Consider the following 13,799-nt stretch of genomic DNA (forward strand, 5'->3'; position numbering starts at 1 on the left):
CTGGTGGAGAGCATGCTAAGACGCATGAAAGCTGTGATTGAAAATCAGGGTTATTCCACAAAATATTGATTTCTGAACTCTTCCCAAGTTAAAACATTAGTATTGTGTTGTTTAAAAATTAATATGAACTTGTTTTGTTTGTATTATTTGAGGTCTGAAAACACTGAATCTTTGTTGTTATTTTGACCAGTTGTCATTTTCTGCAAATACATGCTCAAAATGACAATATTTTTATTCGGAATTTGGGAGAAATGTTGTCAGTAGTTTATAGAATAAAAAAATAACAAAAATGTTCATTTTACTCAAACACATACCTATAAATAGTAAAACCAGAAAAACTGATAATTTTGCAGTGGTCTCTTAATTTTTTTCCAGAGCTGTATATGTATATTTACACCTATATAAAACCTGATGGTCATGAGGTCCTGTTAGTGGCCAGTTTGGGGTCGCAGCAAGAAAAGGTTGGGAACCACATGCTGAGAGTAAGGTGCATTTATGCTTCATTTTCATCATCAAGGTAAAACGGTGGTTTGAAAAAACAAAAAATGTTTTTTTATTTTACTTCATTTTATTCAATCGCTCAATTTTGCCAATGCGGCATCTCAAAGACGGCTTGGCCTTCCAACAAGTTTCTGCATCATGCGCGTGTATCTCAATACATGGCAATGAGGATAAACTTTCAGAAAATACTTTAATTTCCCATGGCACCCATTCAGTTTGTGGAATTCTTTGATTTTTGCCAGTTATTTCATGACGGAATCCATGTTGACATCGTACAACCATATCAATGAATTCAATGGCCACGGAGGTTATTGGAACACGTATGCTGAACGTTTGTAGTAATACATCGAAGAGCATGGTATCTCGGACGAGAAAAAAAAGATGAAGACAGTCCAACTGGAGGTATGTGTTGCAGATACAGTCACGGTTGTTGAATAATTTGGTCATTCCCAGTTCCATTAGAAATCTGAAATATTCTGAACTCGTGGAAGCACTAATGGATCACTGCAACCCAACCCCGTCAGTTATTGTCCAACGTTTCAATTTATATGTGAGCCGCTTGGCAACAGGACAGTCAATTTCTGAATTTATTGCAGAGCTTAAACTCTCACACTTCTGTGAGTTCAGAGATGCACTCAAGGACATGCTGCGGAAGCTTCTTGGCATTGATGTTGTGGACGATCATGTACTGTGATGCCTGTTAGACAAACGGACATTGAAATTCACAACAGCCAAGGACATTGCCATCTCCATGCAGTGTGTGGACAAAGGCATTGCTGACATCGGCATCACTGGCTCTTCATACGGTCACGCTCAGACCAACACTACCGTCAATCATGTCGATCACGCTTCATCACAGAGACACAAAATTAAACCCAAACGTCCACCATCAATGAGCTGTAGTAGCAACATCTGCTATCACTGTGATGGTCTGCATTCACCAGGTTAATGCCGCAATAAAGATGCCATATGCCATTTCTGTCACAAAAGTGGCCATATTGCTCCAATCTGTCTCTCCCGCAAACACAAGGAGAAAGCAGTTGGTATAAAGACACACCTCATCGGTTCGGAGTCCTATGCTGACGAGGCAAGCTCCGCTTCTGGTGACACATCTTGGATGCACAACATACTGTATTTCGCATCTTCTATAAAAGCAGAGCAGACCCTCTGCTGGCTGATGTCGGTATCAACAATCGACGTTTGGAAATGGAGATTGACACAAGTGCCGCTCATTTACTCGTCAACAGAGCTGCTTTCAACAATCTGTGGTGTGAACCTCACCAACCTAAATTTCACCGGACATCCTATCTTCTCTCTACCTATACAGGTGAACAGATCAAACCCTGTGGAACTTGTGATGTCATGTATCTTACTTACAGCAATTGTAAGTGCAACCTACCCCTGATCGTCATCCCAAGGCAATGGACCATCATTACGCAGTAGGAACTGGTTGGAGGTAATCCAACTCAACTGTAAGCAGATTCATCAACGTTGTACAACCAAGGCATCAAAACCACTTGAAAGAATCCTGCCAAGACATCTAGATATCTTCAATGATGAGCTTGGTACTTTACGGGAGTACTCTACTAAACTCAATATTGACAAAGATGCGAAACTGGTTTTCTGCAAGGCTCAACCAGTCCCTTTTGCTCTGCGTGACAAGGTTGATAAAGAGCTCGATCAACTCGAGGAACTGAGGATCATTGAGCCAGTTCAACACTCAAATTGGGCTGCACCTGTTGTCCCCGTTGTCAAAGCTGATTAGTCTAATCGTCCTTGCAGTGATTATAAGATGACAGTCAACAAATGCTCAGCTCTAGACTGTTATGACACTGTTATGGATGGATATTGGGTGATGGCCCCATTGGTCCACATTTGTACATTTGACCTATTTAAACATTCATCAATTGCATTAATCAGGTATCTGGATTCAAACCATTGTCCTGGCTGCTTCAAATTGTGTTTCCAAGCTTTTGCCTTCATTTTACAGTTTGCTTTACAGTGTTAAAATGTATTACCAACAAGCCAGCCTATGTCCTTGTCAGAGTCCTGCTTCTGCAGGCTGTTATGAATTCCAGTGTGGAGTGTTAACAGTCTTAGAGAACTACAAAGGATATGGTTCTGTTTATGAATGTGTGCCCGCACTCTCTCACTGTTTGAAGAGTGAGAAAATAGCTGTTTACTGCTAATTCTCCCCGAGGGCCGCAGGGAGGGGGGAGAAAACCCACTTGCCAGTTGTTTCTTACTTTGCTTGCTTTTCTCCGCCTAGGAATAGGTTTTATATCTGAAACTTTTGGAGTGTAACCTTTAGTGTGGTACAGGGTCTGACTGCTGTGGTTGGTCCCTGTACCACCTCCGCTTGGAAGTGCTGTGCAACTTCAATAAACCGTATATTCGAGAATCTTCTGTTGACTCCCCTCAATTCTTGGCCAGGATTGGTGAGGGTCTTCACAACATCTGGCACCCCAGACGGGACACTGTGAGGTCCTGAACGCTGCAATCCGGAGGGATCTCCGTTGAGCGCAGCTGACGCCACGATCCGGAGGGATCTCCGTTGAGCGCAGCCTCGGGGTCTGCGCGGGTTACGAACTGGTAACGGTAAATGAGGAAAGTTGAATGCGGTTTGTTGGAGGAGCATAGGGGCGATTAGGCCGGATTCAGGTGACTGGTTTGGGTTAGAGGACAAGGAACGTCCGAGTGAAGTAAGGGGTGCAGGTTAGAGTCCTGTGATCGCAGGTTAGAGTCCTGGGGTAATAGTTGGGAGGGTCCAGAGTCCCTGAGAGGAAAGAAAAGCTTTAAGGCAATTGAGAAGAGCGGGACTTTGATCCTGCACGATAAAAGGAGAAAAGAGAGCTATCAGGCGATAGGCAAGAAAGGGGGATTTCGGTCCGATAAAATGAGAAAAGACTAAAGCTTTAGGCTCGTGACAAGTTAAGAACATACAATGGGGAATAACTCTCCAAAGAACATAGAGTTACCCAAGGGAACAAAGATAAAGGGAGTACAGGGCTGGATAACATGGACAGCGGGAAGACAGGATCCCTTCTCGCTGACTGGGTCCTTAGATCCAAAGATATTACACACCGTCAGCTCTGTGTTGACGGAGGGCAAAGTAGGATGCTCGAGACAGAATGAAACACACTGGAGAGTGTTAGCAGCTTGGCTAATGGAGTCACAAGCTGAGACAGGACGTACACAAGGTAAACGAGCTGGGAGGTGAATACAATGTGAGTGGAAAGGTTGAGTTTGTGTTCGACGCAAGTTGAGTGTTCCAACCTGGAACTTGTATGTGTGGAACAACTTGCATGTTTGTATAAAGATAATGATTGGTGGTCATCGTAAATGTGAAGACTTTGGAGGAGGTGAAATGCGCACACCAAATCCGGAGGAAGGATGATGATGACCGATTCTGCACGTGCTGCGAATTCATAGTGCTGGGCGAATGTCATTGAGAGTGGTTTTTTTTTTAACTGAAGTGTCTGTGTCTGTGTGAACTCAATCAGGAATTAAATAATTAAAACCACTTCGGCGGACAGTTTGGAGATTACGTGTGAGAATTCCCTACAGTACTCGTGATGTGGTTAAGCTGTGGTAGTCAAATGGACCAACTCTCGGATTTTCTCACTGTTCGATGAACTCTGCATTGTGTTTTGACTTTGAACACTGTACGTTGCATACGTGATAAATGGATGGTCTCCTCGGAGCATCATTTTGATTTTTAAATTCAAATTCAGTTCTGCTTCCACCTTGCATGCTTCATAAGGCTGATCGACGTTACGGATTCGTTTTAAAGTCAGTTTCAATTCTGTTTTCATTTTTGGTGGTCATGAAGCATGTTCAATACTTGATTGTCGAAAATCTGGAGGAAAACACTGAGATTTATGGGGTTTTTGCGAGTCACGTGACGCGCCATAGGATTTAACAGGTGCGACGAAAGCACGGAATTGTCCCGTCGAAGGACAGCTTATTGTGAGAGTTTACGAGATGAATTAGCACATTTTACAAGGTTTGGGGACGCCCTTTATAGGGTTCTGTAAAAATTCCGATGAAAAACGAAGGTTTTAACATGTAAAATATTTGTCACCTGATCGCACGTGATCACAAGCTCGTCTATGAGACGCAATGCCCGTGTGAGTGGGTGATGATGTCATCATGCGGCCAAGTCCAATTACATTCAGGATACGAAATTGATTATAAGAAATATATGTTGAAAATATTGAAGCCAAAGAATTGCCCGATTTTTATCATTTGGGAACGAGTGCACGCGTTCTCGGACATAGAGAACGACAATCCTTTAACACAAGGCGGTAATAAATGTTATTTCCGGTTGTTGTTGGTTGGCACTGGGAAAAAAATGTCACTTTCGGCGTGGCCTAACATCGAGCTTCTCGAGATCTATACAAAGGCTATTCTGATATTGATGCGAGGTAAATGGCATGCCAACGATGGCTTGCTGGCCTGTGTTTGGTGGGTGCTTCGTGTGCTGGTTGGCACCAGAGTAAAAAAGATCTATTGTTGATGATAAGTGTTAGGAAAATGTTTCATACGGTCTGTGAGGGCCATTGTGTGGGGCAGGCCTGTGATCCTTGCCTTTCTTGGTGGTTTTTACACCGGATGTGGAAAGAGTTGTCTTTACTTGTAATTTTTCATGTATTTGGATTGCTGGTTGTGGAGCTGAGTTGGCATCTGGGTTGTGCCAAGAGAACCGTGTAATTTGTGGGGTTGTTCGTTCTTGCCCCCAGTTGATTTGCATACCTGACTGAAGGAGGGATGCACAGTAGGGAGAGTTTTATGGAAGGTGTTTTAAAATCACACGGTTGAATGTGGAGTGGTTTGCTTCGGTCGCCATGCTGGTTGGCGAACTGGAGGGGTATTGATTGTGAAGCTCCTGGTGTTGCTTGCCGTTGGGAGGTTTTGTGGTCATGTTAATACATTCCGAGCGTGGAGGTGGAGGATTACACGCTGGAGCTCTAGGACATAAAGGTGAACTCCACTGAGTGTATTTGGGTCTTGGTTTAGCTCGGGGATGAGATGGGGGATGGATTTGTACACAGTTTTGGATGGGGTGAGACGCAGGACCGAGGAGCGAAGGATCGAGGGATTCAGGATGGATGGTTTGGGGGATTTAAATGCTTTTTTGTTTTGAGCAAGGAATTGATTTGTATTTAAAGTGGATTTACGCAAATGCCGAGATGGTCAGAGTAAATTGGATGGAATGTGCAGCGTTTCGCTGTGGCAAGTGCAAGGAAAGTTGGTTTTTCTTTAAAAGATGGGCAGCAGAAAGGGTTTAATGGATTGATGGATTGATTTGTATCGGGTATTCACTTTCTCAATGCTAGCAGCAGTTATCATGTGTAAACAAATGAGGTATAAAATACAAATTGCATACATAATATATATGTGCCTCTGGAGGAACCGCTGTGATATCTGATTTGTCAGATTCATTCATGAATCATTTATTTTAATTTGAAAAGAAAAATGGACTTTTATTTAAAAGGTCAGAGATTTAAATGTTGATTGAGTTCTGGAGTGATTATAGGAGTTGGTTAAGCATTATTTTTTTCTGAGATATTTCACTTCCATTTACCATGAAAGACCTGGAGGCTCATCAAGTTAATGAAACAATGTTAGCATTTTGGTATTGTTTAAACTGTTTGGAGAAATTTTGTGACAATGTGGTCAAAGTTCTTGTTTTCAAAATGGACGCTCTGCAGCCAAAGTGTGATCTGCAGCTCGGCAACTCGACGCCATGCCGACAACAACGGAGTGGAACTCTCATCATAGAGGGTTTGCACAGCTGAAAGTCCGAGAAAGACTTCTAAAAGAATCACTCAGTGACAACAATGATAGCCATGCTACTCATGTTTAATTACTCCTGTGAATCAATGTAAAATTTGAATTAATGTGAACCTGAGAATTACTCATCTTATATATTATTTCCGAGTTTGTGGTTTCGTGTCGCGCTATCTTCGACTTTCTTCTGCGCTCGAGTAACGTGATATTCGGCTTACATTATCTCAAAGACCATATGAGGTGCATGGTACAAAAAAGTAAATAAAATGGTTCTGAAACAGTGAAATCGTATTCTACTTACTGCATTAAAGTAAAATTACTACTGATACTCTGCATCAGTTCCTTTCTCAAACACACCCACCCCAACATGTCGTGCAGAGCGCGTGTTATGGTCGTGTTTAATTACTGCTGTGAATAACTTATCTTTGAATTATTTGGGAATCTATTTTGTGAATTATGATAACCAAGCACACAGGTGTGATCTGCACAATGTTTTGCGAACACCTAGACACAGTACACACCAGTGTGTTTTGACCTGTAATGGTAGTGATGGGGATAATCTTAGGGTCAATGGGACCAACAAGTGATACTCATGATAATGTTTGTATGTGATATTAATAAGAAAAGTTATTTTCACACACCTTTTATCGGATTGGTTGTCAAATATATTAAAAAATGGAGATAGTGTATGGAAACCGTGTTAGTTACTTTCAGACTAAGCTCATAAAAATAGGAAAATTGGGGGAAAGAACTCATTGGGAACGAACCATGATGTTTCTTTTGGTCATAATTGATATAAACTTTTGTTTGAGATTTCAAATTGAGAATCCTTTACCGAAGGACTTTGATAATCTGTTAATTGAGGATAGGAAAAAGTTACTGAGAATTGAATCAAGATAATAATATATTAAGTTAAGGTACTTACATAATATTGAAAAAGGGTCTCTGTTATTAAATTGATCGACAGATTGGTCAACACTACATATTAGAAATCAAGTTATAAGGGAAAACAGCATGGTATTTACATAACCATAATGCGGAATGACTGAAAGAATGGCGAAACCAACTGCAATCATGAAATCAATTAAATGGAATTAGGAATTGTACCATGTATTGCAACTGTATTGCTCTCACTGATTAGGAGCTGGTACTGACCTGACTATAATTTAAATAAAATGACTCAACAATTTGTGGAAAGACAAACAAAAGAATAAACGAGAATTATGTGGAGTACAGAAAACATGACCATTAAATAAATGTTAAATCGGTCAAAATAAAAGAATTATATTATTGAAAAGAGTGCAATGACGCGACAAGCCAATTTAAATATTACCTATGTTATCTGTCTTCTGATTAATTGGACAAGTGCACGATTTTTATTGAGTGGTACTTCTTGTACATTTGCTTAAGTAAGTTGAGGTATTTCTAGCACTGACTTGACCATCTTTCATCAGCACAGAAGTGCCAAGTTAGCTGGGAAAATAAGTAAATAATGGCAGTTACTCTGGAACTGCTTGTGAATGAAACTGTGGATTGTTTAGCAGATAATGATTGCAAATGTTAAAATGGTAACTGTGAAAAATCGAATCGCGTTGGATTCAGTACTTGAAAGAAGTAGCTAACTTTCATATTTTTGTATAGATAATGGAATATTTTTTGGTGAAAAGAATTATTGATTACAAATTGGAACCCTGATAAAGACTGTTTGCTTTTACATGGAAATAGCAAATGAGATGAATGTTTTGAGTATATGTACAACTGAGATTTCTGAATATTTTAGCATGTTGTTTTGGAAAGGGAAGAAAAAAATAACAAGGAAAGGGATAAATTATTGATATGACATATAATGCAAGTTGAATGCATTTTGTAAGAACCTTTGTCAGTCTTGTGGAAATACATGAACCCATGAAGTTTATTGATTGGTGTTTAATTGATGCTTTGTTTGTTTCGGAGTGTTGAAAGCAGTCTTTGATGCACTGTACGATTTCGTCTAGTGGAGCTTTGGGAGAACTTCAACCGAAAGATTGGACGATGGGGAGAACCCAGATTTGGGTGATTGGGCATTCAACAAGTGATCATGAAACTACCCCCTTCCTAAGGAGATAAGGTAAATGATGTGAGAAGGAAAATCCCACTGAGGAGAAGGTTGGGCAAGACCTAGCGTCACCGTTTTGTGATGCCAGGCGGGTCAGGCAAGCATGGAACCGCGGATTGCTGCTCTGCAAATACATCGTGCACTTGCTGTGGCTGCCTCAATGCACAACGAAGGCCCTGGCGGCCACTCGGCGAGTCCCCTGCAACATGTGTTCAGTGATGCGGCTGGGGGGCTTGTGCAGTCACCGTGACTGCATCCAACATGCACAGCTCTTTTGATGAATCAAACCTGATTGCCCAAACTGCTGCTACAAGGGGCTGAACTCGGCTGGGACTCTGGGTCACCTCTCTGATCCTTTTCATCACCTTCAACCCAGCAACGAGCCCAAGTTTTTGCCTGCCAAAATCTACCTTCCCCTCAGGTCAATGGGGTGTGCCTCGACTGTATTTTCTGAGCGTTCACTGCCATTGTTAATTGGACTGGTGTAATGCATATCTTTTTCCTCTCGGAACAGGGTATGGTGATCATGGGTGATATAATCATTTGGGGTTTTATAAATTTAATTGTTGGCTGTACAATCGAATTGGTTGTCAGAGATGTTTTTCCTTTGCTCAAGAATCTTTAAATTATGTCGTTTGATGTCCAAATATGGCCAAATGTGGCCAAGGAGGGAAAACTGTTATGACACTGTTATGGATGGATATTGGGCGATAGCCCCATTGGTCCATATTTGTACATTTGACCTATTTAAACATTCATCAATTGCATTAATCAGGTGTCTGGATTCAAACCATTGTCCTGGCTGCTTTAAATTGTGTTTCCAAGCTTTTGCCTTCGTTTTACAGTTTGCTTTACGATGTGTTAAAATGTATTACCAACAAGCCAGCCTATGTCCTTGTCAGAGTCCTGCTTCTGCAGGCTGTTATGAATTCCAGTGTGGAGTGTCAACAATCTTAGAGAACTACAAAGGATTTGCTTCTGTTTATGAATATGTGCCAGCACTCTCTCGCTGTTTGAAGAGTGAGAAAGAAGCTGTTTACTGCTAATTCTCCCCGAGGGCCGCAGTGAGGGGGGAGAAAACCCACTTGCCAGTTGTTTCTTTCTTTGCTTGCTTTTCTCCGCCTAGGAATAGGTTTTATATATGAAACTTTTGGAGTGTAACCTTTAGTGTAGTACAGGGTCTGACTGCTGTGGTTGGTCCCTGTGGCACCTCCGCTTGGAAGTGCTGTGCAACTTCAATAAACCGTATATTCGAGAGTCTTCTGTCGACTCCCCTCAATTCTTGGCCAGGATTGGTGAGGGTCTTCACAACATGCAAGTTGTTGTCCAACTATCCAGTCCAACAGATTGATGACTTTGTTGTACGTTAAGTTGAGTGGAGGCCGAAGTTTCAGCAAACTCGACCTCAAGTCAGCACATCTTAAACTTATTCTCGAGGAAGAATCAAAGAAATACCTGACAATTAACACGCGCTGTAGTCTGAACAAATACAACTGACTGAGTTTTGGGGTGAAGTCTGCCCCAGGGATATATCAGCGCTGTGTGGACAATTTGTTTGCTGCAGAATGGCATGTCATGGTTTATCAGGATGACATCCTGATCAACAGTTCTACAGAAGCCGAGCATCTACACAATCTTAGATGGAGTTTTGAAGAAGCCATTGGACTCCGGCCTCTGTTTACGGCTCGACAAATGTAAGTTCTTGCCTAAGAGCACCATCAGTAACGTACCTGAGCCACCGGATAGATGCTCAATGTCTACATCCAAGGAAGAATAAAGTCAGAGCGATCATGGATGCACCAGCTCGAAGAGATGTGATGGAGCTGAAGGCCTCTCTTGGCATGCTGCAATATTACAGCCACTACATCCCAAATAAATCTAACATTTTGGGTCCTCTTCATCATCTGCTGAAGAAAGGAGTCTCATGGAACTGGGGTACTCCACAAGTCACCTTCGAGAAGTCAAAGGACCTGCTCCAAGCGTCAAACGTACTCGTTCATTATGATCCTGAGAAGGACATCGTACTGATGTGCAATACCAGTCAGTATGGTGTGGGGGCAATGCTGTCTCATGATATGCCCGTTTGTTCAGATAAACCAGTCACATTTACCTCGAGGATATTATCTCCTGCAGAAAGGCACTCTGGTCAGTTTGACAAGGATGGTTTAGGAATCATTTTTTGGAGTCAAAAATATCCTCCAAGACCTATTTGGATGACACTTTGTGGGCGATACTGATCACAAACCATTGATTAGCCTGTTTGGTCCAATTAAGGCAATGTCCAGCACACTACACCCAGAATTATATGATGCTCGTTGATGCTCGCTGCTTACAATTACAGCATTTAGTATACACCCGGTTATGCCATTGCCAACACAGATGCTATGAGTTGCCCACCATTGCCAGATTTAGTCGCCAACCCACCACTGCCTGGCATTGTGATCGCCCTGATGGATCATCGGAGGAATGTCCTGTTGATGCCAACCAGATCTGCAACTACACCAGATGTGATCCATTCCTCTCCAGAATTTTCCAAGCCACACAGCTCGGATAGCAGTCGCAAGCCGATTGGGACCCTGCCTATATCCCCTACGTGGCACATATAAATGAACTTAGTGTGGACAGTGGGTGCATATTGTGGGGTTGACATGGTGATTCCACAACATCATTCCAGTATCATGGAGGAACTCCACAAGTGTCACCCAGAATAGTCAAGATGTTGTCTCTGGCTAGGAATTATGTATGGTGGTCAAATGTAGACCCTGATATTGAACGGTGCATTTGACATTGCTATCCCTGCCAGAGCATCAGGAATGCACCAGCGAAGGCACCACTGCTTCCTTGGGAATGGCCCACCAAACCATGGCATCGCGTTCAGCTCAACAATGCTGGACCATTGAACGGTCAGAATGTGACTAATCATCACTGATACCCATTCAAAGTGGATTGACGCTTACTCAACACATGGTATTACATCAGCTGGAACAATAGAGAAACAGAGACTTTTTTGCGATACACGGCTTGCCCAGAGTTATCGTTAGTGATCATGGTGCAAGCTTCTCAAGCATTGAATTCGCCGAATTCACACAAAGGAATGGTATCAGACACAAGTTTGTCAGCCCACAACACCAAGCTTCAAATGGCCTGGCTAAACATTCAGTTGGAGTCAAGTCTGGACTACGCAAACTGCAGGATGGAAACCTTGAAAACAGACTCTCACGTCTGCTCTTCAGATATCATACTATGCCTCATGGTATGACAGGAGTAAAGCAATCAGAATTAATGATGAAATAACACCTTAGGACCAACCTGGATGGTCTGAAACCAGATGCGTCTTCTGGACTGTACAAGAGCCAAAATAATTAGAAATTGCGTCAAGTCAGCAATGAGCCGCTCACTTCATACTGGGGATCTAGTGTTCTCCCGCAACTTTGGCGTAGGTGCTGTTTGGTTTTCCGGTGACATCATCGACAAACCAGGCCCACTGTTGTAAACAACAAGCATGCATGATGGCTGGGTTGTCCATCGACATCAGGACCATGCCAGTTCGGCTCCCATATTGGCCAGGTCGGCCCCCATTCTGTCCTGCTTGGTTGCAAGATTGGCTTAGCCAGCCTCCATTTTGCCCAACAATTTGGCTCTTAATTTGGCCTAGCTGGTTTCCATTTTGGCCTGGTGGACATCTATTTTAGCCATCAATCGGGCCATCATGGCAGGCGATTTCTGGCCAATGTCCAGCAGTGGTGGCATCGCCGGCCTGCTCCTACTTCGTGCTAGGCTAGTGGGAGGCTCCGAGGCTACCAAGTGGGGGAGGTGTCTCCACTTCTCCCTCTAACTCCATCTCTCTCAGGGACACGGTAGCGTCAGTCCATTGGCCCTCTTCCACCAGGGGATGGGTGTTGCTCTCCATAAAGCTTTATTAAAACTAAACAAAATTTTAATTTGAAAATCAAATTTGGTTTAATTTCGATTTGAGTGGGATCTGTCGTTCATCCCCAGGTCCGAATCTCACTCATGAATACCAGTGTTACAGTCACGGGTCTCCAACAACCAATGCCTGGTAGCCAGGTAGGGGATGGCAGATCACCACTGTTTTAGTAGTTGGTATTTGATCTAAACTTTATGAATAACGAAGCAGGCAAAGATATTGGTTCAATATTAATCATGTATACCAGTAGCTAGATTCCATTCCCTATATTAGGTACCTACCTGAAAACGTAGTCATGGCAGTCGATAGCTTTTCCCAGACCTGATCCCTCCAGGTTCTGAGAATTTCCAACTACGGCACAACTTGTACAGTTGTGCCTCTTCTCTTTGAACAGCAGTTGTGAGTGTGGCAGAACCTTGTCCATTTCTGTTAGAAAATCAAGAAATGCTTCATAGGTGATGTGATTTCTCTGCAACCTCTGGGCATGTAGGGGGGAGGAGAAGGGAAGGGTCGGGGGGCAAGGAAACACCAAAAGGTTCAGTATTTGCACAATTCATCGTCTTTCATTGGATACAACTCAATCTTGACCCATCTGCAATACTCCAGTTACCAATGCTTTCTTGGGCTATAAATTGAACATACAAGCAAGTTGTGGGGGGGGGGGGCTGGGGGTGAAGGGGTTAGACATTACCTGAGAACAGATAGAAAAGTATGGAGTGGTATGGTGCATGTTTGAGTAGCGAGCCCATCTCGATGTAACAATTAGGGAAGCGTTAACTTAAGGATTGTCTTGTTTGAATGTGCACCATACAGGGAATGGTGCGTGGTAATACCGGTAATTAATTCAGGGTTAATGTTAAGGAAATTGTTCGTATAATCTACTGTATGTCCCACCGGATGAGGAACCCGAGGTGAGGCTTAAGCGAAGAGAGAGGAGGTGCAGAGCTTGGATCACCTCTGAGGGGTGGAGTTTTCATTGCCCCAGGAGGGGAGGAAACTGGATTGCGTGTTCGGTACGTTTTGGAGGATCACGGGTATTGAGGAGAACTCACTCTGGGAGAGAGAGTTGTGTCTGAGGAGAATTGGGATTGCGCCAAGGAAGTTGGTGGATGACCCGGAGGAGAAACAGTTGCTCTGTCGGTGCCTTCCTGCCTGCCTTCTCGTGTTCCTGCCTTCATCATTGCTGCTTGCCCATGTTCTTTCGTCTCTCCTGCCCGGCTCCTCATTGCCTGCTCATCTCGTCCACCAGCAGAGCTAAGCCTCATCTGGATTTTCTTGTTCCCAACCATGTCTGTGCTTGAATCTGGTGTGTAGCACCACAGATTTTATTTTCATTGTATGTAATTATTTATCAATTTCGTGTTCAACCTTTCTTCCCCATCTCTACCCGTCATCTCCACAGTCGCGATCACCACTCCCTGGTTCTTTTTATCTATTTGGTTCAGAAATAAACCCGTTGGTTTTAGCAGAGCTAAAGTTCTC

The 13,799-nt window shown here is 42.9% G+C and overlaps 1 protein-coding gene across 7 annotated transcripts in view; it reads right to left on the minus strand.

Annotated features, from left to right (window-relative positions):
• Positions 1 to 13,799, minus strand: part of LOC147034156 (CMP-N-acetylneuraminate-beta-galactosamide-alpha-2,3-sialyltransferase 2-like) — a 93,001-nt gene that overhangs the window by 50,192 nt on the left and 29,010 nt on the right. For all 7 annotated transcript variants that reach the window (XM_085877451.1, XM_085877443.1, XM_085877436.1 and 4 more), the window contains one exon: positions 12,599 to 12,795. In XM_085877451.1, the coding sequence (XP_085733577.1) occupies positions 12,599 to 12,741 (143 nt within the window). In that variant the 5' untranslated portion in view covers positions 12,742 to 12,795. The remainder of the gene's footprint in view (positions 1 to 12,598; positions 12,796 to 13,799) is intronic.

Source organism: Eptatretus burgeri, chromosome 1, assembly GCF_056783735.1.
Source record: "Eptatretus burgeri isolate ZD-2024b chromosome 1, Ebu_testis_v1, whole genome shotgun sequence".
In the NCBI taxonomy this organism is placed as follows: domain Eukaryota; kingdom Metazoa; phylum Chordata; class Myxini; order Myxiniformes; family Myxinidae; genus Eptatretus; species Eptatretus burgeri.